At 43.8% G+C, this 25,282-nt stretch overlaps 2 protein-coding genes across 2 annotated transcripts; both read right to left on the reverse strand.

The window, feature by feature from the left end:
* Positions 1 to 5,896: 5,896 nt before the first annotated feature.
* LOC117871799 (collagen alpha-3(IX) chain-like) lies at positions 5,897 to 14,068 on the reverse strand. Its single transcript, XM_034759557.1, has 8 exons — positions 14,051 to 14,068; positions 13,542 to 13,586; positions 13,408 to 13,440; positions 11,811 to 11,957; positions 11,036 to 11,212; positions 8,039 to 8,129; positions 7,861 to 7,938; positions 5,897 to 6,554 (listed from the first exon to the last, which is right to left on the reverse strand). Exons 1-8 carry the CDS (start codon positions 14,066 to 14,068, stop codon positions 6,358 to 6,360), a joined length of 786 nt encoding a protein of 261 aa, XP_034615448.1. The 3' UTR covers positions 5,897 to 6,357.
* Positions 14,069 to 15,844: 1,776 nt separating this feature from the next.
* LOC117871800 (collagen alpha-1(XXIII) chain-like) lies at positions 15,845 to 24,824 on the reverse strand. Its single transcript, XM_034759558.1, has 8 exons — positions 24,775 to 24,824; positions 24,392 to 24,436; positions 23,976 to 24,029; positions 23,823 to 23,876; positions 21,291 to 21,344; positions 19,817 to 19,870; positions 18,045 to 18,089; positions 15,845 to 15,916 (listed from the first exon to the last, which is right to left on the reverse strand). The coding sequence occupies exons 1-8, from the start codon at positions 24,775 to 24,777 to the stop codon at positions 15,845 to 15,847; spliced, it is 381 nt and encodes a 126-aa protein (XP_034615449.1). The 5' UTR covers positions 24,778 to 24,824.
* Positions 24,825 to 25,282: the final 458 nt, after the last annotated feature.

Genomic DNA, 25,282 nt, shown 5'->3' on the forward strand with positions numbered 1-25,282 from the left:
GATTCTCCCCTGCAGGAGTGTAGCCTTCAGCCAGCACAAAGACTGGTTTAGCCAAACACAGGATGATGATGCTGCACGAGGGGATCTTTTGATTATGTACAGCCACTTTAGTAGCTCCTATAATGCCTACTTACCTGTGGCTGGTGCAGAGGGCCTAATCTTTGAAATAGCATTTGGCAAGGACATTTTTGTTCCCTGATGCTCCCTGACTGCTGTAACAGTTCCACTGGGGCTGTTGGCAGCCAACACAAGTTATGGTCTCCTTTAGGCTGCTCTGACTTACAGTGGGGGGACTGGACCAGTGCGAAGTGGGCCCAGGATCAAGGAGCGCAAACATGGCTTAAAGCCCCCTCTCCTCAGCTGTCCTGAGTGCTCCTCAGAAGAGAGGATCAGTCCGAAAGGCTCATGTTTTTGAGCGCAGCAAGAAAAATGTAATGTCTGTGTACATATTGGATGTTCCATTGCTCCTCCCAGTCCCAGTCTAACCCAGATCTGCCTGAGTAGATATGTCATTCTTAACAGGTATGATCACTAATCAAACAAGTACAGTACAACTCCCACAGTGGCACGTTAACAGAAGCCCTGTTCAAAAATCTTGCCAGTCACCAAAATAAATGGTTCCTTCAGGTAGTTCAAAATGCTGCCCTGCGGTGTATTCAGCACATACCCACTACAGCAGTACATCAATCTGGGCCTCCATTTGTCTTAGTGATTGTTACTATGGTTATATACAAAATATAACATGAAAACAAAAACTGAAATCTAATGGGCATAGCTGCTAAGCATTCGTTAGTTTACCCAACATCCTCTGGGAAGAGACTGGGGTGGTGGCTAAGGAAGAAGAAAAATAATGGTGTGACCAGAGTCCTAGTGGGGAGCCAGCTATGGTCACTCAATTAGGGTGAACTGCAAAGAATGGGGCAGCCAAACCCCAAAAAGCTGGTGGATATTCCAATACTTAGATTTACCAAGGCAGCATAGAACATCTTCTTTATTACCTTACTCGTTACTCAGAAGTCCAAACAATACATTTCCCTTAAAGTGATCCAGCCTCAGGCCTCCATCCACATGCCCATGTAAAATATGATGAAAATGTCTGTAAATCTTATTTCATCATATAAAAGAAAAGATTCTACCAATCCCAAAGAATCGGACACATTACCTCCCAGGTTAATGAATGTTTCAAATCTTACCCAAATACACCCTACAGCCAATTCTTATTAACTAAACTAAAATTTATTAAAAAACAAAAGAGAGCGAGTATGGTTAAAAGATCAATATACACAGACATGAGTTCAATTCATTTAGGTGAGATTCATAGCAGAGATGGTGAGCTTTGTGGTTGCAAAGAGTTCTTTCAGAAATAGTTTATAGTCCAATGTCCAAATATCACATTCAGGGCTTACCAGCATAACTGGGACCTCAGTCTTGCAACTTAAACTTCCCCTGATGAAGCTTAAGCAGATCTGAGATGACAGAATCAGAACCCAAGGATCTTTTATACAATTTCATGTCCTTTTTGACAAGTTGGGATTCCCTCGGGGAGCAAAAAGTAATTAGGATGACTTTGAAGGAGGTCCATCACTGGTACTCAGCTACACAAATTAACATAAAGCTATTTGCTTTTTCCTCCACCATTCACAGTAAATTTCAAAGAGAGATGAATACCGAGATATTCCGTGTTTACAATTCATTTAAAGGATGGGATTTTTTTTGACCTCTGAATTATCAGAATACAGCATAGACAGGGACTGTTGATTACATTGTCGACCCTACTCATACATATGTAAATACACAAAAATACAAACATTCTCTCCCCACATGTCCTTTGAGGGTTATTTATTTTGCAGAGTGTTTAACCCTTTCTAGCCATGCGTCACAAATGGACTTTCACATCTTTGGCCCTAGTTGGAGTTTAGCCTGTAACCTTTTCAAGAGTTCATATGTTATCTGGAGATAAAAATCCACATACAAAATTGCCAGGCACACACAATCCAAATTATTATGCCCTGTTCAACTCGAGAACTAGGAAGCTAAAAGTAGTGGTTCCATCCTGACCCCAGGCATCAGTGGTGAAATGTTCAAGTAGCTGAGAAGGTGAATCCTGCACAGAAGGATTCCTGGGAGAGACCAGAGCTTTGTAATTTGGAAAAAGCAACAGAGGGCCCTGTGGCACCTTTAAGACTAACAGAAGTATTGGGAGCATAAGCTTTCGTGGGTAAGAACCTCAGTTCTTGCATCTGAAGAAGTGAGGTTCTTACCCACGAAAGCTTATGCTCCCAATACTTCTGTTAGGGTCCTGTGGCACCTTTAAGACTCTGTTGCTTTTTACAGATTCAGACTAACACGGCTACCCCTCTGATACTCGTAATTTGGAGACTATAAATGAAGCTCATCAGCTGTGCTCTAGGTTGAAAGGATGATCCAAAGTTGAAATAGCTTCTACTGACATTTGCCATCCACTAGAGAGCTGCAGCTTTGTAACATTTACTGAGACATGGGATTCTGAGCCATTTCTCCAGTTTTAAGTGGATTTCAATCTTTTTGGATACGGGAGAGGAGTTCCTGAATTCAGTAAGCAGAGTGAAATTCTGCCATTGGGTGTGTGTGATCAGTTCCTGTTGGGCCCAAGGGGAACTGTATTTGCACTTGCTGAGGCAGAATTGCCTCTGTACGGTAAGCACACTTTGCAGGAGCAGTTCTAGGCATTGTGGGTTCTCTTTGTCAGGCAAGTGTCCGTGGGGCTGCTTAAAGCGCCTTTTTCCCTGAGGCTGGTTAAAGCCCCTATTATACTCCCTGCGGATCAGTAGATTTTTTAATAATAATTCTGTCAAATGGAACTTGGCTTTGATGGGCAATCCTGCACACTAAGCACTAGAATGGCATTCTGCACATTTTACCTGGATAGCTAAAGACTCCAGCCAAGCTGTGAGTATTCCTTTGATATTGCCTGGCAGCTAAAGTTGTACTGGGCTATGCTGTGAGAGAGATGGTTCTGGTTTTGAAGCGTTGGAGTCCATGTGAATTTTCTATATACAGGTGGAGATTTTGTTTTACTTTTGTCAAAACAATTCTGCTCTGTGGAGGCTATTGGGCATTAAATCCAATTGTAGGGCAGCTGGGGGAATGAACTGAGTAACACATCTTGCTGGTGGCAGTGCTCCTGAGGAGCTACCTTGCTGAACTCAAAACAGATGTGACCCTCAAAAGCAGGGGCAAGAGATGGATCCCTCTGTCATGCTCAATGTCATGGGCATGGAGAGGAGGGGAACAGACTAGGGTGGAAAGACAGAGAAGGGAGGAGGAGAGCTCAGGCCCAGGGCCCATTGGATGCAATTAAGAAACTGTTCTGAAAATCTCTTGAGCACACAAACATGCTCTAAGTTCTAGCTGGAGCATGCAACAGGCCATTTGCATCAGCTACCCTTCTCACTACCTAGAAAGAGGCCACCTTTTGAAAATTTCCACAATAATCTCTTCTCACAGTTGCCTGGGATCACAGCATCCTTGCACCACTTTCTGCACTCTCAAGGAATGGTAGAATCAAGGCACAAGAGCAGATTTGGCCTGGTTCTGTATGTACACACTCCCTGTACCCCATACCTCAGTGCAACCAAACTCCCGACTAAAATGTTGAGTATTTAAAAACACTTCGTACCTATGAAGCAACATTTTAGTGTGGATGCATAGTCTAAGCCCTCAATGCATTATTTTTTGTGTGCTTTTATTTTAATCACCACCACTCCCCGCGCGAGAGAGAAAACCAGGAAAAAGTTGTCTTGGTTGGATTTAGTGGAGGGAGGGGAGAGGGATAAATCCATTATTCTTTAAACAAGAAAAGTTTTGTAATTTGAAAAACAAATCTGCATATGTATTATTTTATTCCCCTCTGGGAAATTTATTTATAGAAAAGACCCCTTCAAACTGACTCTTGGTCCACAGACACTGTTACCATTGGGCATCCAAAGTAAACCTCCAGAGCTAGATTGAGTCTTTAGGCACATCTCTGACAAGGTCTACACCAATCCATGAGTATCTTTAGGAGACACTGTGGCACCTGTCAGTTATAACTCCTCCCCTGCTTGCTCCTTCAGGTGGGCGGGAGATAGGCGTGGCCTATACCAGCAGGAGGTTACTACCTCTCACACTGGCTCAGCTACTTTGGCCAGTGAGTAAGGTAGGATGGGGCCATTCTCTTCTCCTTCCCACTCCCTGCTCTGGGGAGAGAGTAAATAGGTAATAAGCCCACTTATTCTTGCACATCCAAACCCAGTACCCAGGTCGCACAAATCTAGCTACATGGTGCAGTTCTTAGTCTCCTCTGATGTCTTGTAGCCTTAATCACATTCTAGTCCTTAATTTTTTTTGTCAGACAAAGATCAGTGTTGTAACTGGTGGCAGCAAAACATGCAGAAACCAAAATGCTCGAAGCAGTAGCTCAATGTGACAGAGTAAACATCTAGAATTTCAGCCTGTCATTTTAGTCAAGCTGCCGGGAGGCTACAAGATCCAGGGAAGTACTAATGAATTGCAAATAACCGACAGTTGTGCAGAAAATGTAAAACGTCAAACATGAAATCCTGTCCCACAGGTAACATCCTCCTCTCCCCGTCAGTCCTGAGAAGTATCGCTATTGATGTGAGTTCCTAGAGCATCGGATGTGTGCTAGGCACCTTACAGACAAGCCCAAGACAGTTTACAGTACATAGCATGGGACAGAACACAGGCTGGGAACCCCACAAGCAGCTTCTGAACCATTAACGGCAGTAGGTGATAAAGAAAAATATAGAAAGCTTTGAATGAGGTGCCACAGCCTTTCCCAGTGAAAAGCCAAACCCACAAAACGGTGAAGAGTGGTGGGTTGCATACATATAGGGCCTGATCCAAAGATCATTGAAATCAAGTGGGAGACTTTCCATAGACTTTAATGGACTTTGGATCTGGCCCTTAAGGTTCAATTCTGCACCACAGAAACCAATGGGAGTTTTGCCATTGCCCTCAGTGAAAGCAGAATTGTATCTTTAGTTATGAGCAGGGCCAATTCCATAGAGCAGGGATTCTCAACCTTTTGCTTTCTGAGGTCCTGCCAACATGCTATAAAACTTCCCTGGCCCATCTGTGCCACAACACCTGTTTTTCTGCATATCCAGTAAATTAAAAGCTAGGGCTAGCATTAGAGGGTCACAAGGCGGGTGATTGCCCAGGGACCCACAACGATAGTTTGCTCAGGCTTCGGCTTTCAGCCCCAGCAGCGGGGCTCAGGCTTTCTGCCTTGGGCCTCAGCAAGTCTAACACTAGCCCTGCTCTCTGGTTTATTTTGGTGGACCCCTTGAAACCTGCTCAAGGTCCCGCAGGCAGCCCCAGATCCCTGGTTGAGAACCACTGCCATAGACAGCAGGCTTCTGCTAATAAGGGAATTGGGAATAACTGATGAAACCTTTCTTTACTGAACTAGTCTTCTAGAGCTACAAACAGGCAAGACACCTATTGAAGGCAATAGATTGAGAAAGGATTACAGCTTTTGGTTCATAGAGCACAATATTGTTTCCACAACAACAGCCAAGTTCAAACATGGATTTTTGTCCGCTTCTGTTTGATAATATGGACATGCCAAGGTCTGATTAGTCAGCCAGCTTTGTGAATTACAAAATGAGGTGCAGGAATACTATAAAATAGCAAGTGTACAGTTCAGCATAAAATAGGCTGAATGAACAGACTGTGGCTGTCTACATAGAGATTTAAAAAAAACAAAAAAACCCACATCCTGCCATACAGACTTTTTCAATCTGAGAGATAAATTCAGCTCATCTGTTTAGGGTAGATCCAGAGAAATGATTTACTTGGTTGAAGTTGCTCTGAGTTTAGACTATTATAACTGAGAGCAGAATTTGTCTCTTCTTGTTTATCTGCATTCACTTGGCTTATAAGAGACCCAGAATACATTTTAAATAAAAGTCAAGCAGCCTTGAGTCTCAATGGATAATCAAACACTCAAGGACTTTAACTAGAACTATTAAAATGGGGTAGTACTTGAAGATCTGAGGGCAAAATTTATTCTTAGCTGGACTTACTGCAATGTTTACTTATCTACTGTTTAGTGTTTATGCACCAATGATTTGAGGGTGAACTGGTACTTCCACAATACACCAGTTGCACAGATTTGCATAAATATAGCTGGGCATGTAATAAAGAAATCACAACATTTGGGGTTTAATGCCTAATATCAGGGTCCCATTAGCCAAGTAGAACATTACTAGGTCACCAATGAAGAATCAGGTGGTGGCGTTATTCCAACAGGAAATGGGTGCCATCCGGATATTTTTCCACATCTATCCTGGCATCATTATTATTTTATAATTAAACAGATGGTCCCTTCACTAATCCCTGTTCTGACAGTAGGTGAGGCGCATAGATCCTGCAGTCTGTTGCTTCACATAGTCCAGGGACACCCGAAGGGCCAGGAAATCCTGGCTGACCTGGAGGACCGCTGTATCCAGGGGGACCTGCTGTGCCTGGCTGGCCATCTTTGGCAACAGCAGGATGTCCAGGGAATCCTAGAAGAAGAACGAAACAAGGAAATTATATAAAGAAAAGGGGAGACTCAATTGAGCTGAGTCCTCTTGCCCCAAAATGGGGCCTGATTTTCTTTGTATTCATACTGGTGTAAATCAGTCATAGCTCCATTATTGCTGTTGGAATTACACTGATGCAAAACTGATCTAAGAGAGGTCAGAATCAGGCTCATGGTTTGAAGAAATTCAAGATCATCAGCAAATTGTGAGGGTGAAAAAGATCAATAGGGAGCTATCTAGTGAATCAGTCTAGGGGCACATACCATCTCTGTTAAATTCCCCTGTGTGTGTTCTTCCCTTCCCATTGTACAGAATGAATCCACATGAAATAAATCCCCTTCACGGGACCTTGCTAAACCTGTACAAAGGACCTCAGTCTTTCTCAGTGTAATCTAGACACTTGATAAGGGCAAGTGCATTTTAATACACTCAAAATTGTGCCAGGGTCATCCTGACACTAGATGCTAATTAGAGCTGATTGGAACATTTAAATTAAATATATTTTTGTTGACATATGCTGTTTTACTGAAGCGGGAATGTTTTATAGAGCCATATCAATTTTGATGAGAAGGTTTCTGAGGTCCATGGTTCTTTGGTCACTTCTGACCAGAGAGAGAGAGAGAGAGAGAGAGACCCAAATTGAAAACCTATGTTTTCAATCCAAAAATGAATGTTTTCACAATTCTGTTTCACAAAAACATTCAAAAAGTTTTGGGTTTGTTCCAGTGAAGAATGAAAACAAATTCTGAAACCTGGGAAGTTGTTGTGAAATGGAAATGTCATCCTCCAGCCAGATCTAGCATTAGCTATTCCAGTATTATTAGCACACCATTTCAGGGGTAAGAAATCTGATTTCTTCCAGCAAGGTCAGGAGAAAATAGTGGGGGTCCTCTCTGCGACCCTTTCTTTGAATTCCCAACCAGTCACTCTCTCTCAACATTTCTTTTACAAACATCCTGCTGACACACACCACTGTCAGTGTGCACATCAGGTGCCATTAAAAGCTTTACAGGTTTGCACAGAGATCAAATTAGCAGCATGGCCTCCCCCATACTTAAAATAGAGATTATGTAGGAAAACTGTGAAGCTCATGAACAAAGTTAAGTATTTTCACGGAGAGCTGTAAATATTTCAGTGGAAATCATTGTACAAAAAATAACTTTATTAAATAAGTTGGACGTATATGTTTCATAGCTGAGTCTATAGACAGTTTTATGGTGAATAACTGAAAAATATAGAGCAAGGAAGTTAAAACCTCAGATAAAACATCCCTTGAAATTCTCTTTACCTCTAAAGCCTTGAGGTCCATCTGGGCCAGGGAGTCCCATGCCCGAATCTCCTCTCTCACCTTTCTGACCTCTGTCTCCTACATGGCACAAAGCACATAAAGAAACCAGCGTGTGCACTGGATTCGGTTGCAGAGGAACATTGCTTATGAATTAATCTAGGCGTACGTGTGTCCCTACCTGGTTCCCCAGCTGCTCCTTTAGCTCCAGGAAATCCAATAGGTCCTCTTGGACCAGGCTCACCTTTAAATCCATCCAGACCTCTTTTTCCCTATTAAAATGATATATGTGGTTTTAATTTTTAAAGGCACAAACCAGGGTGTTTGCCATCATCAGAAAAAAAAAATGGCAATTTTGAGATATCTGTTTTCATTTTCTATCTCTAAGAAAATGAAAACAAGCAGGCCAAGGAATCTCAGGACTTCAGACTTTCACCTGAAAGCAGAAGCACTGAGATGTAATGAGAAACTCTGCTCTCATTGTATGTCCAGTCTGGACCTAACCAGAGCTACCAAATAATTGATTCTACATTTTTCCTACCCCACTCTCCTATGATCATTCTTAATGGACGTCTCCAGGCCTCACCATAGAAATTCAGGATCAAATTGTCCATGTCCAGCCCTGAGCTGAGAATGCTTATGCTCTGTATCAGCTCTGCTCCAGTCAGCTAGAAAAGCACTGCTGGGAACTGAAGGCAGAGTGCAAACTTATTCCAGTGGTTGCCATTTCTTCTTATTGAAGGCTCTTCAGGGTGCCATGCTGTGATGTTGTGTATAAGAAAGGTGACCATTTATATCACTGTTACTACTGTTACACAATTTCCATTCATCTTATACAAAGTGCATCATGTAAGGTGTCAATGGAAAAGTTACAATCTGTTGAGTATGATTATCTTGGTTAAATCCATGTATCATCTCTGTATATGACGTTATGAACAGTGGCTATGTATTTGGATCTCAAATGTGTTTGTTCCTGGGTGAAACCTCTCAAATAGATTTACATCGAGTCTAGACAGTTATGTGTTGGCCCATCAAGGACATTCAGCTCTCACAATGGGCCATAGAGAAAACTCATCCTGCCCAGTAGGTCCTCCTGCCTCAGACATCAAGGAACCTGTGACCACCCCCTGTGATGCAGAAAGCCAGGTAAGGACATGTGATATGCTCATGTGATCCTGGACTCCATCTTGGGCCAGTAACTTTCCACAAACAGGGACTGTGGGCTTTGTTTGGGACTGTAACTTTCCCATGCACATGACAGAGGATATAAAAGACCCCTGAAACATCCCCATTTTGTCTTCATTTCAGAGATGAAAGTAAACCGGTATGGTCCGGTCCGGCATACCGGCAAGAGCCAGTATGCCATGCCGGACTTCACCGGCTTCCGCGGTGGTGATTTAAAGGACCCAGGGCTCCAGCCGCTGCGGGGAGCCCCCGGCCTTTTAAAGCACTGCCAGAGCTCCGGCACCCTGGCTCCCGCGGTGATTTAAACAGCCTGATGCTCCTGCCACTGCGGGGAGCCCCGGGCCCTATGACTCCTGGCCGGAGTTCTGGCAGCTGAGCTCCCACGGTGATTTAAAGGGCCCGGAGCTCCATGGTGGCCGGAGCCCCGGGCCCTTTAATTCGCTCCTGAGCCCCAGGGCTCCCAGCTGCCTCTGCAACTTGTAGCTCTGGGGTGATTTAAAGGCCCTGGGGCTCCCAGCCACAGCCAGAGCCCCAGGGCCTTTAAATCTTGAAAGGCCCCGCCTCTTCCGGTTGAGGCCAGGCCCCTGCTCAGGACTCCGACGTACTGGTAAGTCCTTTAAGTTACTTTCACCCCTGCTTCATTGCTCTGGACTGGATTTCTAACAAGGGATCTTTAAACAAGGATTGATGACCTCCAATCTGTTTGGGTGATTCCACAGAGACTTATACAAACCAGCAGTTTATTCTATCACAAACCTGATATAAGGTCTTTGCAATCACTTGTATGTATGTGATTCCTTAACCATTTATAACTTTCTCTTTTTTCCCTTTTATTAATAAATCTTTAGTTATCTTACTGAGGCTTGGCTGACAGCATGATATTTGGGTAAGATCTGAGATTCATATTGACCTGGTGGCGCAATGTGTTTTGTCCTTTAGGATTAGAAAGAACCTCACATATGGTGAAATGGATTTTCAGTTGTCTGGGTGGGAGCCAAGGGCTGGAATGCCCAGAGGGGATTGTGTTTGGCTTCTGGTTAACCAGCAGGGTACTGCAGAAGCACTTTTATTACTGTCTTCTTGCAATCTGCCTTGACAGTGGCATCTCAGCTAAAGGGCTTTTTGCTCTGATCCTCACTTGTTTTGAAAAATTTTAATGAGTACATTTTGTGGAGAGCTTAGGGAGCACAGGGTATCGCTGTGGAACAATGGGTGAGGGGTGAGTGCCAGACTGATTTCTTGGCTGGCAATTTCTGCTGGTACCAGTGCTTATCAGGCATCCACGTTAGATGTCATACAAGTAATGACTGACATGGACAAATACCTGGTGTGTGTGATCTGAAGGGAAGAGCACACACTGTTTTATTTCACAGTCAATCATGACACCGGGGTACAAACAAACAAAGAAGGACCTGACACAGAGTGTACATACACACTCTGGTTGAAATCCTGGCCCCACTGAAGTGAATGGCCATACTTCCACTGATGCCGGCAAACATATTGTGATACAGGAGAGCCAGGGAGCAGTGGGAGAGTGGGAGAGGGGAAATATATACACCCTGGGCTAATTAAGGCAGGGTTTCCTGTAGACTAGGGAGGGTTGCTACAGGTTAATTGGAGCACCTGGGGTCAATTAAAGCCCTGCCAGGAATCTAATAAAACTCGCTGCTTCAGGCAGTCAGGGAGGAGGAAGAAGGAGAGTGGACTGGAGCTTGGAGGTGCGTTGTGGGATTTGAAAGCTCAGACAACCGAAGTAAGGGAGACCCTGCCCAGCAGGGCGACTCCCTCCCACAGTGTTTAAGGACTGAGGGTAACCCAACCAAGGGGGAAGAGAGTAAGAAACCTGCAGGGGTTGAGAGGGGCTGGGACTCAGAGCGAGGAGCAAACCCAGACTCCCCCCCCGCCAAGAAAAGCGCGGGACCCACCATACGAACATTGGCCATCTTGTCACAATATTCACATGCACACTATCAGTATCATAGCAAGTTCTCACCTTTTTCCCTGGTGGTCCTGCCATTCCACGAGGCCCTGGGGGGCCAATTAGTGTCATGTTAGCAGTAGGACAGGCGCTGGCACATTTGTATCTGATAGCAGGTGCATATTGGGCTATCTGAGCTATAACCACATTACGACACAGTTCATACACCTGCTCCTCAGGCAGCCCTGGACCCTAGGATGAAAGTACGAATTTATAAACGCAACAGAAATAGAATTGGTATTTTGTCTGTATATCTCCCAAGGGTATTCATTAGGCTGTATACATTCATCGAATAGTTTGGATGAACAATTTACCACCTATGGGTTGTTCAGGAACTGTTCAATTGGACTGTTCTCCGTGTGCAATAGGTCACCTAAGTCACATAGTATTGTACTTTCTCATCGATTAGACAACAGCAAAGACATCAATTTGTGCCAACTCTGAGGATGATTTGTGATGTGTCTCCAAGCAAAACTGAACTTTGATAGACAAACTCATATAGCCTTCACATAGAAAAAACTTTCACCAGTCTGAGCTGGATTTGAACTAGTGACCTAAAGATCAAAGGCTCTTTATCCCATTACCGCCCCCCAGGATTAGTTTCTGTAATGTTTATACAATACATTTTGTGCAATGACTGAGAAATAAGGGGAGTGCGTATTCAACAGCTATCCCTAAAGGTCTATAAGCAGCAGAAGAGAGAGAATATGCTGATATTCACAAGCAAAACAACCAGCACTCCAATAACCAATAAGGAAAATGCAAAGAAAAAGAAGGAGCTGGAACATACTTCAGGTCCCCGAGACCCTGGAGATCCAGGGGGCCCAGTTGCTCCATCCTCTCCAGTGGGGCCAGGGAAGCCTCTTGGACCAGGTAATCCAGGGACACCTCTTTGTCCCTTTGGACCAGCAGGGCCAGGAAAGCCACGTTCTCCTTGCTATGGGAGGAAGTGAAAGGAAAAGTTTGAAGGGAGAAAAATAGCAATAAGCATGAACAAAGAGGCACCCATGTTCCTTCAGCTACCTTCCTCCCTCTGTCCAGCTCTGTCAGTCTAAACGTACCCACCACCATCATACCTGAGCTCATGCAGCACAATTCTTACTTCTCCTTGGTGTTTGTGCAGATCCTTTTCATTCTACCTAACCCTATACTTTGCAGGGTGAGCATTATAAGGGAGAATGATTTTAGGTTCCTGTTGGGCTGTTGTAGAACATCATTTGCCCAGAAGCTCTGGGAGGCTGTGCTGGATAGCCCCAAATCTTAATGTCACCCTCCCCCAGCATGCAGGAGAGAGAGACTGCTTAAACTCTGACCATTAATAGTTAGCTTTGGACATCCTGGACCGCCAGTACCTAATCCAGGTCTTTTCTGCTGTGTGAGGTTTTGAGTACTGAGCATCAGGGAAGGTCGAGTAGCATATTCCATTCAGTTCAGCCATTCAATTTCTTTATCAATTATATGCACCATGGTGGCTTGCCATTAGAGGAGTTTTGCTGCGTGGCACATGCATTAATTCTTTGTGGACACATTTATTCATCCTGTATGGCCTTTCTGACTCTCAAAGGAAGGGTTTTCATAGGGAGATGGTTCATTTCAGATAAGCTTTCACTGGTCTTGGTGAGCCAAAGCTTATCAGAATACGAGAAACACCAACCCCCTTGACATTCCAACAGTCCCCACTTCTCTGGCCTTTTTGCATCTCCCCCTCCCTGTCCAACAGACTCCACCTGCTTGAATGTTCACAGAACTTGGTATCACTCAACCAGTGCCTGAGCCTATTTTCTAATTCCAGTGCCAGGCAGGAAAGCCTCTCTAAATATACAGAGAACAAGTCAGTTCGGGGCGAGTTTTAAGTAGGGGGTTGAAGTAGTAATCAGCTGGTTCTAATGAAGGTTCACACTCTAGATTGCTCTCCTGAAGGGGAAAATCTTCTACCCAGCACACAGCATGAGTAACTGGGCTTCACTGTGGCTGCTCAGTTGTGAAGGAACAACCTGCCCAGTTTGTGAGCAGCAACCTCGATGCTCTGTGGCTGCTGCTGCTGCAATCTCAGGGCTGCAGGAACCCGGATGGTTGGTGTGCTGCTCAGAAGTCAACGGCCAGTGGCTCCACAACGTCATGGAGCCCACCTGTCTTGGCTCATGTTACTCACAGCCCACTCCAAACACATGTGTTGGGGTGTGGGGCAGAGCTACATGGCCTGTGTGGTGTGCAGGTCCACCAATGAGCTCTCCTAATCCTGCCCCCCTCTCTACTGTAGCAAAGGGACTCCCTGGATAAGAACTCTCCATGCCAATGGAGTGGGGGAAAGGGTTTGGACCTAGCATTGGAAGCAAGACAGATATTTTCTTTGACTCTACATAACCACAATGGACAAACAAACATACTTGTCCTTTGTCTCCTCTGTCTCCATCATCCCCCTGTCAGAAAGTAATTGAAAATAGGTTAATAATTTAGGTTATGGAGCTCAGCATTCACCAAGTACTTAGACATCTTTAATTTCAAAGGGCATGGGCTGTACCTGGGGTCCAGCATCCCCACGGCTTCCTTTTCTTCCCACATCACCCTGTAAAGGAGGAATACAGTTTATAGCTTTTCACAGTCTCTCATTAGAGAAAGATTTCCTGTGTTCATTGTTTGCATTTCCTGCGCCCTCTGACTAAAACACTAACCCAACTGAACCCTTATGCTAAGTCCTGTCTGTGCACTGGGGGTGGGGAGGGTGTTCGTCACTGCCTGCCCCGGAAGGAGTGCTAGGAAAGAACCGTGACTCTCGTAGGACATATGATCTAGTGGTTAGAGGGCAAAAGGGGACTGGGAATCAGGACTCCTGTGCCCTGTTCATTGTTCTGCCACAACCATTGTTCTGCTATGTGGGCTAGGGAAAGGTACAACCTCTCTGTTTCTCATTTTCCTCACCTGTACACTGGGAATTCCTATCACACAGCAGTGTAGGGGTATTAATTATTTGTTAAAGTTCTTTGAGATCCGTGGATAAAACACATTGTTCTCCACCATCACCCCTCCAACCTTAGGAGCCTGTGTCATGACAGCCCTTCTTGCCCCCAAGAAGGGCTCAACACAGATCCCGTCAGAGTCCATCAGTACTGCTCCTTCATTGGCCGCAGAGGATAGTCGGGTGTGACACAAAATGTCCCTCCTCTCCAAAGATTGAGTTTAGTGCCGCCACAGTACTTCCTTCCATTCCTTCCTGTCTCAAGGAATACAGACCCAAGGCTGGGATGTGAACTCTGACCTGCTGTGTGGCAGCAGAAGCAGCATGATGGTTTTAAATATGCGAGTCAGGTTTGTGGAGAATATAAGAACATCTGAGTTGTTCCCCAGAGCCTCTTAGCCATAAGCTCCATGACCATCCAAATCGCAGCTGAAATCACTCATTCTTGGAGCACTCAGGAAGATGTATGTGTGGGTGGGAGGGATAGCTCAGTGGTTTGAGCATTGGCCTGCTAAAGCCAGCGTTGCGAGTTCAATCCTTGCAGGGGCTAGTTAGGGATCTAGGGCAAAATCAGTACTTGGTCCTGCTAGTGAAGGCAGGGGGCTGGACTTGATGACCTTTCAGAGTCCCTTCCAGTTCTAGGAGATAGGATATCTCCATAAAATTTATTTTTTGTAAATCCCATTCATAAACCAGAGATGCACACCAGTCCCATTATAAAGACATTACAGTGCAGCTCAATAGGAGATGTATAATCTCTTTTCCCAAGTATGTATTTCAAAAGCAAATAACAAGCCATACCTTTGGGCCGTCATCTCCAGTCTCACCTTGAGCCCCCTGTGGGAAAGACAGGAGAGGGACTGACATGACTCACAGAGAAGACTGAAGTAACCATTTTACTTATTCACCTTTAACATGCGACTTTACCTTTTGGCCATTTATTCCTTTAGGGCCAGGGTTACCTGGTAGGCCAGGATCCCCCATTTCACCTTTGGTGCCCTGTATGGAAAAGAGAAAAATCCTGACCAGCTTTCCACAAGTTCTCTTATGCTTTGTAGTGATGCACCTCCTAGGCCTGACTGAGCCCAAAAGGAGCACATCTGCTTAGAGCAGGATTTTTTTCATATGTAGTTTTAGGAATAGGACAGCTCTTGGGGATGCACAATCATACTTTAGCATATACCTTACCATGGAACCTGGCCTTCCAGGTGGGCCTCTTGGACCTCGCTCGCCTTTATCTCCCTGCAAAGACAGTTGAAAGCCTCTTTCAATTACCTTTTTCAAAGGGGAATTTATGACAGATTTTGATCTAGTTTAGTACCCTTTATCCCGCAGTTAAGACGATCCTTTCCAAAAGAGGGCTTTTAATTTACCCATGTTGCAACACATGGGAGCTTTTTTCTAGTGCTGAAGAAAATTAGTAACCCTTATTTTTCTCAAAGGTAATGCTTTTTTTATATATATATAAAACAGAGAACAAAACCAATAGGAAAGCTAGAACTTGGAACACTGCTAGGTTGGTCAATAACGTTAATGTCATTACATGTAACCACACCCTACTGAGCCTGCAGCGTCATTTTGCTTCAACAAGCTTTCGTCTGTGAGTTCGGACAGCGTGGGAACTTGTAGTGATGGAGGATTGAGCCTCTTTTTGTTTTGCTGTCATCTTCACTTCATAATTTCGAGACCATTTGTAAATGATGGACTCATGGCTTTCTTGTTGTCATTTAATTATCAAGTTGTTTTTTACCTTTGGTCCCATGAGTCCAATCTCGCCTTCTAATCCTGGTATTCCTAGAGGACCCTAGGAGACAATGGAATCTCTCTTAGGATATGGCTTTATTGCCTGAAAAGGGATTCATTGAGCATTATGAACTAGATCTTACATCCCTTCCTGGAATGCCATCACTGCCTGGTATTCCTGGAGATCCTTCATTGCCCTGAAAATTATAATATTAATATAATCAAAATAGCAACACCACCTCATAACTTCCTATAAGCACTTCCTCACCTCATGAGGTGGGTTCCCTCATCTCCAGTTGCAGCATTGCACAGCATCCTTTTCTCTCCCTCCACTCCCCCTCCCCCCCCACACAGATTGGGCTCTCTCTTGGACCTTCAATGGCCTTTTACTGCCTGCATCTTCTCCCGATTCTTCCTTTGAGTGTTCTGTGGCTTGGCCCACTAGCCAAGTCACATAGAATTCTTCTGAAGTAGCATGAACAAGTCCAAATAAAAGTCCAAACAAACCTTCAAACTAATAATCTTTCCACCACGCTCAGGCTTCACTGTAGTTCCCTTGTTGTCTCTACCTCAGGGCTTCCCCTGCAGGAGTCTAACTCGTTCCTTCAGCGTCCTCTGTCCTGTCTGTTAAACCCTATCCCAGAGCTTCTCCCTACCAGAGAGACTTGCATTTTCTGCAGTCCCTCTCTCTAAGTGAACTGCCTCTGTCAGATTATAAATCCTCTAGCCAGGAGGGAATTAGTTAATCACCCCCAGGTGAGGAGCATGACTAATTGGGGCTCTTGTAGGTGATGGGGGTTAAGCCCCATTACTCTTCCGAACACTATTACAGAAGATCTAGTTTTCTGGTTTTGTTTGTATGTTTGAATGAATTTAGTGCTCATGAAAGAGTCTTGCTTGACAGCCCTGTAGGCTTTTATCAAACCGCAGAACAGGCACAGCATGGGCATTAGACGTTCAGGTATCCATATAATGTCCTGATTTCGGTGTGACCATCTCCAAGGTCGAGAGAGTAACTGAGTTTCCATGCCCATTCCAAGGAGAGTGGACTTGTTACATTCCCTGTGTTCTTCCAGCTCATCCAGAAAAGGAAAGGTTTGCTAACATTTCAACAAACAATGACAGTGTAGATGGGGAAGTTCATACATAGTTTGAAATAATATAGCTAAAGAATAACATAGAATGAAATCATTTTGGTAGTAGGAATAAAGTAATGTTTTGTAGGTGAGCTACTGGTGGCTTCCAAAATGTGCATCCCTCCGACAGGGGACAATAAACCATTTGCATGATGCATTCCTAAAATCCTGTACCTTCTTTACTGTTCAAACTTTTTAATGCATATTTCATAACTATAAAGGGAAGGGTAACAACCCTCCTGTGTACAATACTATAATTCCTCCTGGCCAGAGACACCAAAATCCTTTACCTGTAAAGGGTTAAGAAGCTCGGGTAACCCGGCTGACACCTGACCCAAAGGACCGATAAGGGGACAAGATACTTTCAAATCTTGGTGGGGAGAAGGCTTTTGTTTGTGCTCTTTGTTTTTGGGGTTGTTTGCTCTTGGAACTAAGAGGGACCAGACATCAATCCATGCTCTCCAAATCTTTCTGAACAAGTCTCTCATATTGCAAACTTGTAAGTAACAGCCAGGCAAGGCGTGTTAGGTTTATCTTTGTTTTCTCAACTTGTAAATGTTCCTTTTGCTAGAGTGTTTACCTCTGTTTGCTGTAACTTTGAACCTAAAACTAGAGGGGGTTCCTCTGGGCTCTTTGAATTTGATTACGCTGTAAAGTTATTTCCATCCTGATTTTACAGAGATGATTTTTACCTTTCTTTCTTTAATTAAAAGCCTTCTTTTTAAGAACCTGATTGATTTTTCCTTGTTTTAAGATCCAAGGGGATTGGAGCTGGACTCACCAGGAATTGGTGGGGGGAAAAGGGGAGGAGGGGGAATGATTAATTCCTCCTTGTTTTAAGATCCCAGGGGTTTGGATCGGTGTTCACCAGGGAATTGGTGGAGGAGTCTCTCAAGGTACCCAGGGAGGGAAAGGTTTTTTGGGGGGAGGACAGAGTTTCCCAAATAACTCATAAATCATTTGGGTGGTGGCAGCAAAAGCAGATCTAAGCTGGTAGTTAAGTTTAGAAGTTTTCATGCAGGTCCCCACCTCTGTACCCTAAAGTTCAGAGTGGGGAAGGAACCTTGACAGCATAGGTGTTCAGTTAGTATCTGGTCCTGTGCTCACTGACAGCAATGGCAAAACTCCCATTGACTTCTGCAGTACAGTATAAAGCACTTAATCCAGGCAAAATAGACTTTCTTTATACCTTTGGCCCATCTTCTCCGGTCTCTCCGGGGGCTCCTGGATAACCCTGAGTGGAAGGAAAAATAAAGGAATGGTCATATAATAGAGTTATCCAAACTTTTATGTTATGTAAAGTGAAAGACATCAGTAAGATCATGATTCTTTGATTGACAGGCATTAGAGCCTTCACCTCCCATCAGTCATGCTTCAGATCAGATATAGACCCTGTAGTCGGCTTCTTGCAAAACATACAGTCAGGTGTAATTTCCTTTAATAATAACAACAATTCCATTACATTTTGATTCTTTTATAAGAAGAGTCCTTTCCGAATGGCAGCTCTTTGTAGTCATTTTAAGTAAAGAATTAAAAACCTACAGCAGTGTGATAGGGTATGCACCCCACACAGCTCTGAAAGGATTAGTGTGGGCCTGAAGGGCCAATTAGGGTATCTGGCTGCACCTGGAAGGAGACCCACGCTTAACTCAACATGAAGCCCAGCTGGGCAGAAGCAGGCTGGTTAGTATAAAAAGACTGGAAGTTGCAAGCTGAATAAAGCTGTAGGGAGAGTCTACAGTCACTCGCTAAGCACAGAGAAGTGGATAGGAATAAAGCCAGGTGGCAATAACAACCCTGGGATCCTATCTCTGTGGGAAAGGTTTACCCAGAGTAGTTGAGGGGAAGAAAGCCTGTAGAAGGCCAAGTAGGAAGAAGCCCAGGGCAAATGCTGCAAGGGTGTGAAGACCTTGTCTGCTGATGGTAGGGTTCCTGGGCTGGAAGCCAGAGTAGTGGGTGGGGCCAAGTTCCCCTATCAGCCACTGGGGAAGTGGTACAGACTGGGAGTCGGCAAAGAGGACTGCCAGGGACAGTATATGGACAGTAGGTTCTGAGGGACTTGGATACCCGAGAAGGGGTAAAATTATATAATGACCTGGCTGGTGGGCTGAGTCACAAGGAAAGCACTGTGAGTCCTAGAGAGTGAGAGGGGCCATGGAGCAAGCGACGGAAGGGAGCACTAGACTGGATGAGAGCTGACCCCCTGACCCAGCCACAAGGGGGCACCCCAGTGGTGAGTGAACCCTGTTATATGTAGATAATGACATGAAATCCACACAGGGGTTGGTTGAGCACACATCTATCTATCATGCAGATCTAAGTCAGAAACCTGCCCTCTGCTATTTAGGAGAGATTGTTTGGTTGCTTCAAGACATTTTTGATCTGAATTCCCTTTTCATTTTTGAGGGAGTAACAACTTTAAATAGTAGACAACACTTGGGAAGTAATACATAGGCCAGTTCTATGGGCTCAGCCTACCATTTCTAGTAATGGTAACACTGCTCTGGGCCAAATTCAGTCACTCTTATCTTTAGTGGTACCTTACTTCTTGAGTAGTTCCATTGAAATCAACAGGACTACTTCTGGAGTAAGGTATTACACTAAGTGAGTAAAAGTAGGAGACTCTGTCCCTGTATTTGAAGTCTGGTTGCAGCAGTACTACTTGGCAGATGTAGTACCCATTGTGGGCTATCCCTTAATGAGCACATTCTCATTGCCAGCAGTCTTGCTGATTTAAATGGGACTACTTGTGTGAGGGTTCACCAATGCAAATATGGGTTCCAAACAATCAGGCTCTGTATGAGCTAAGTCTACACTACTACATTAGGATTCAGTTCTGCAAGACCTCTGTGCATAAAACTCCCAGTGACCTTAATGGACTTATGTGCACTGAGAAATTGTGTGATCAGGCCCTTACCCTCCGCTCTGATAGAGACACAAGACATGGTTTGGTAGATTTACCCTATATCCTTGTTCTCCAATATCTCCTTTGTTTCCTTTGGCACCAGCAAAGCCCTGGAATAGAGATTTGACAGCTGTTATTCCTGTTCATTTTATTGTTCTTTACTAAACTAAACTTCTATCCCTAAATCCTCCAATTCCATTCTTCAAAGAATTCCTCTCTCTGAGTTCCAAGTCATGATCATCTCTCAAACTGGTAACCAGCATAGTGTGGAAATGAAATAGCCAAGGACCCATGAAAACCTCCATTTTGGGTCCAAATACAGTTGAAGCCACATGTTAGTTAATAAAAACAACAAAGAGTCTGGTTGCATCCGAAGAAGTGAGGTTTTTACTCACGAAAGCTTATGCCCAAATAAATCTGTTAGTCTTTAAGGTGCCACCAGACTCTTTGTTGTTTTTGTAGATACAGACTAACACGGCTACCCCCTGATGTTAGTTAATGATTCTCGGGGCAGAAATGTTAACATGTTGTGTTTTCTAAAATATATTAGACTGCACAATATACAGTAGAAGGGAATACACAGTCATATAAAGTCTGCAGCTCTGTGTAGCTGGGTCACTCTGACCACATGGATTAGTGGATACTACAATTGGGCGGCAGAGCTGCTTCTACATGGAGGAATTCTGGATAAATCAGTTACACTTCCTCCAGAGGCCCTCACTGCAGTATGTATCCTCCAGAGACCTCCCCCATACACACCTTGGCCAATGGCTTAAAAGCACAATCTGGCTCTTTTCCTTTTCAGTGATGTTCACATATCACATTGGGAAAAGATTTGTAGCCATAGGCACAGCTCTGAGCTAAGGGTGGTGCATAAACAGTACCACTCAGGAGCAGCCTGGGAAATATTGTAACTCAGACACATCTCTGGGTCCCAATTCCTCTTCTGCTTCCTCCTTGCTCCCAGGAATTATACCAACCATAAATTATTATATTCCCTTTCCCCCACACACTGGCTCAGCTAGTCTGGCAAGTGAGAAGACGGGGGAAGCAAAAACCCTGCCCATTACCTGGCACTGTCCACCCACTCTCTGGCATCCTCTGCCTTGAATGGTCTCTTACAATATGTGCTAACTACTTCTGCTAAACAATCGGTTCCACCTCGCATTTTGCTGTGAGATTGGGAGTACCTTTCCCAGACCTGAAGAAGAGCTCTGTAAAAGCTTGTCTCCAATAAAAGGTATTACCTCACCCACCTTGTCTCTCTAATATCCTGGGACCGATATGGCTGCAACTACACTGCATCCACCTCCAGAAATTAGCTGTTTATCCCAGTGCACTGAGATCCAATGTCCAGATAGTCAGTGCAGGGGTTTCATGAGGGTTTTGCTCCTTCCTAATCCAGCCTTTAACCATTGTAGGGAGTTATCTTTGCTTCCCTCTTTTTTTTAAATGATATTTTAAGTCTAATATATTCCTGGCTAGTTGGAGTTGTTTGGGTTTTCCTACAGCAACGTGGTGTGGAATTACCTTGGGTCCCACAGGCCCCTGAGGTCCTTGTTTTCCTGGTCTTCCTTGGGAACCCTACTCCACAACAAAACAAAGCCAATGTCTCGCCATTTTAATATAAGCAAGGAAAATAACAATGAACAATGAGTGCATCTAGTATGGTTTTAAAAAATACATTTTCATGCAGTCAGTTTTGGAAACACCACTTCATTCGAAGTAATATTACATGCTGAATTTGTCTGGAGTTTTTTTGGGGGAATCAACATATATAGTCCTCGGTGATAAAGATAATTGCAATTGTACACAGTTGCTGAAGCATGTTAGACATGGCCATTGTTCAACGTGTGGAAATTTGTCTGTGTAACGTCATAATTTTGTGCACACAGATTACAGCCACATTCAGTAAAAAAGAGAGCATCTAATCTAGACACGATAAATTAATCCCCGAGCGCTCTCCTGTCCACTCCTGTACTCCACCACTGCAAGAGGTGCAGGCAGAGTCGACAGGGGAGCTGAAGCAGTCGACTCACTGTGGTGAAGACACCACGCTAAGTAGATCCATGTACGTCATTCATGTAGCTGAAGTTGCGTAACTTAGATTGATCCCCCCCCAGTGTAGACCAGGGCTTAAGTATTTTCCATCTCTAATTTCCATAATGAGTCTATAATACTTAGATCTGTGAGTATTTTGCTAACCACATCACTATTGTACCACAGTAATTGGTTCAGACACTTATCTTGGTTGCTTCTATATAGTACCCAGAAAATAATGCAGCAATGGCTAACATTGTGATGTCAATTCAAGCTATGACATGCCTTCCAGAGGATGCTACTTTTGAGAATGACATTGCAGCAGGGCAGCTTGACTCACCCAGAGCTCATATACATCTTGGTATTAATAGGCCAGATCCTCAGCTGGCGTAAGCCATCAGAGTTCTGTTACAAGGCAAGGGTGCTATGACAACTGAAGATCTGCCACAATGAGTATTATTATCTGGTGCCAGGTTTTTATTCTGCCCTATTTCTGGCTTAAATGTAGTGGGCCACGAATGCATTATTTGCATCAAAGAATCTAACTGGGAAAGGCTTATTGCAGGTGCAGATCAGGTTTTCTGACTTTAGTGAGATGAGTCATTCTTTACCATAGAGTACAGGGCCACTGCTCCCAGGCTCTCAGGCTCTCTGAGCACAGTGAACACAAAATGGTTCAAGCAGGGACATTCCTGTGTGGTGCTCCTGTTGCTCTGTGGAGGAGGCCTGGAATAGTGAGCTCCTTTAGGCATCTGTGGCCCTGTCATAGTTATGTCCCAGTTATAGATGTATCTCAGTCCCAGTAAATTGAGGGGAATAGAATTTGGGGGGGTCTATTCAAGCCGAAGCCCTATTTTAGCCCAAGCTTGTTGCTTATACCGAAGATACACTAGCATCCCAGGAACTAAGGACTGTTGTTTTTCCCCACACTAGTCAAGCAAGTGCCATGATACTGCTTACTGTGATTCTAGATTAGAGTAATGGAAAATGATAAAATTCAATAAAGACCAGGGCAAAGTACTACACTTAGGAAGGAAAAATCCAATGCACAACTACTAAATGGAGAATAACTAGTTAGGCAGAGGTACTGCTGAAAAGTACTTCTGGGGGTTGTAGTGGATCACAAAGTGAATGAGTCAACAATGTGATGCAAGTATGTAAAAGCTTCATATCATTCCGGGGGTGTATCAACAAGAATGTCGTACATAAGACACAGGAGGTAATTGTTCCACTCTATTCAGCATTGGGGAGGCCTCAGTGGAGAATTGTGTCCAGTTTTGTGTGTCACACCTTAAGGAAGATGCGGACATATTGGAGAGAGTCCAGAGGAGAGCAACAAAAACAATAAAAGTTTTGAAAATATGACACATGAAGAAAGGTTAAGAAAACTGGGTTTGTTTACTCTTGAGACAAGAAGAATGAAGAGAGGGACCTGATGATAGTCTTGACATATGTTAAGGGCTGTTACAAAGAGATAAACAGATTTAGGTTAGATATTAGAAAAAGCTTTCTAACTATAAGGATAGTTAAGTTCTGTAATAGGTTGACAAGGAGTAATTGGAGGTTTTAAAGACAGGTTAGAGTTAGATAAACAGCTGTCAGGGAAGGTCTAGGTAGAGTTACTCCTGCCTTCATGTGTGGGGATGGACTAGATGACCTCTTCAGGTCCCTTCCAGCCCTACATTTCTATGATAAAATGGGAAAAACAAAAGAATCCTGGGATAGTAAGAACAAGTGTTAGATTTTAATTGTTGCTTTTAAAGAAATTCAAACAGGGGAAGACAGGAACTTAAACATGAAAAGAGAGTCATTCTGACAAAAGAGAAAATACACTGATGACTGAACTGAATGTTGGCTTAACATTACACAGCTAAAAGTTATGATTGAACACCTGGTGCCATGGGAACATGGTTATTTACAGCATTCACATTGTTGGACCTCATTTTTCAGCTTTATATAGACAGTGCAAAAAGACAAAGCCTGACAGATACGAACTACTTGCAATAAATTGCCATCTCATACCGTCTCTCCTGGATCACCAGAGCCACCATCCTCACCACTCCCACCAGCATCCCTCTGAAATGCAAAACCAGCTGTTACTTCTGGCTTCAGATTCTCTACAGCATTTAGAAGCCTCCAGTGACAAGCACAGAAAGAGAGAGACTGATCACTTACAATTTCTCCTGCTATTCCAGATTCACCCTGAGGTCCAGGCAAACCAGGTTCACCCTATGACAGAGAAGGACCAGAAACAAGTTACCTTCTTTGTTTAGAAAGAGTCTTTCCTGCTGTTGACACACCACTCATTCTGACAATTAACAGATGGACTCATTTTCTCTTCTGTGCTCAGATCCTTTCCCATGAGAAATCATCGATGATTGTTATTGTGCCTAGGAACCCCATTCAAGGATCAGGGCCCTAATATGCTAGGCCCTAAGCAAAAAAGTAACAAAAGACAGTCTTTTCCCCAGACAATTTACAATCTAGATGTAGGACAAGACAGGTAAACAAGGATGAGGGGGCTGGGAGGACAAGCTAACAATAAAACAAGCAAAGTTTAGCATAAAAGCAGAATAATATTTTCATGTTACCTTTTTCCCTGGGGGCCCAAGTTCACCTGTTTCACCAAGGAAACCCTGAGGGAGTAATGCAATGTTATTCATTTAACCCTCGAAAGAAGAAAAAGCGGCATAGTTTTGTACCTTCATGTTTTGCTTTTCCAGAAATTTTAAATTACTTTCACTTTTCAGAACTGTATAAGAATGACATTAAAAAATATGGTAATATGCAAATCAGTTTCTGTCATATGATAAGCGAGTAGTTAATGAATGATAGCGGTCAAAAGAAAACAATGATCGGTATTTATTCTGAATCTATTCTACTTAGATGATTCTAATCAAACTCTTGCCCATCCCCTGCAATGCCTCACACAGCATATGTGAAAATGCATTGGATTTACTTTCTGCCTACTTACCATAGCTCCTGAATATCCAGAGGATCCTTCGGAACCTGGTGGTCCTGGCTCACCCTACCAAACATTGCGTAGATATTTAATTACAAGTCTCTAGTGCATTACAGATAAATGGACACAAGACTGGCACCCAGTTTTCAAGCTGACATTACTCTTATGTGATCCATGTTAGTGCATAAATGAAGAACAAAGCTGCTTCTGCCACATGTAGCTTTAAAACACCTGCTACCCCAAGATAGTACTAGCCATCTGTCACAGAAGTGAGGTTGCTTTGTAAGAATTTAAGAATGCTGTACGTTGATCTGGTTATTTGGACGTTAGTTGTACGAATTTATTGATTGAGTTTAATAGGGGCCGCTGGGAAAAAACACAAGCAGGAAAGGACAAAAATGGCTTGAGATAAGCCACTGCCTGGTAAACACTTCAGGCTGGTTAAGAGACGATGCCTGAGCTTCTAGTTGTGAAGGTCCTACCTCCAGAATACAGCCAAGTCAAAAAGCTTTATTTCCCA

This window comes from Trachemys scripta, chromosome 2 (assembly GCF_013100865.1).
Source record: "Trachemys scripta elegans isolate TJP31775 chromosome 2, CAS_Tse_1.0, whole genome shotgun sequence".
NCBI lineage: Eukaryota > Metazoa > Chordata > Testudines > Emydidae > Trachemys > Trachemys scripta.

What these genes read in the sequence shown, in the direction of transcription:
- LOC117871800 (XM_034759558.1), bottom strand. An exon ending in AGGGGCCTGTGGGACCCAAG is followed by an intron (nt 19,871 to 21,290) that starts GTAATTCCACAC and finishes TCTCTATTCCAG; the next exon opens with GGCTTTGCTGGTGCCAAAGG. An exon ending in TTGGAGAACAAGGATATAGG is followed by an intron (nt 18,090 to 19,816) that starts GTAAATCTACCA and finishes CCTTCCACTCAG; the next exon opens with GGTTATCCAGGAGCCCCCGG.
- LOC117871799 (XM_034759557.1), bottom strand. An exon ending in CAGGGTCTCGGGGACCTGAA is followed by an intron (nt 11,213 to 11,810) that starts GTATGTTCCAGC and finishes CTTTCATCCTAG; the next exon opens with GGTCCAGGGCTGCCTGAGGA. An exon ending in CAGGACCACCAGGGAAAAAG is followed by an intron (nt 8,130 to 11,035) that starts GTGAGAACTTGC and finishes TCATTTTAATAG; the next exon opens with GGAAAAAGAGGTCTGGATGG.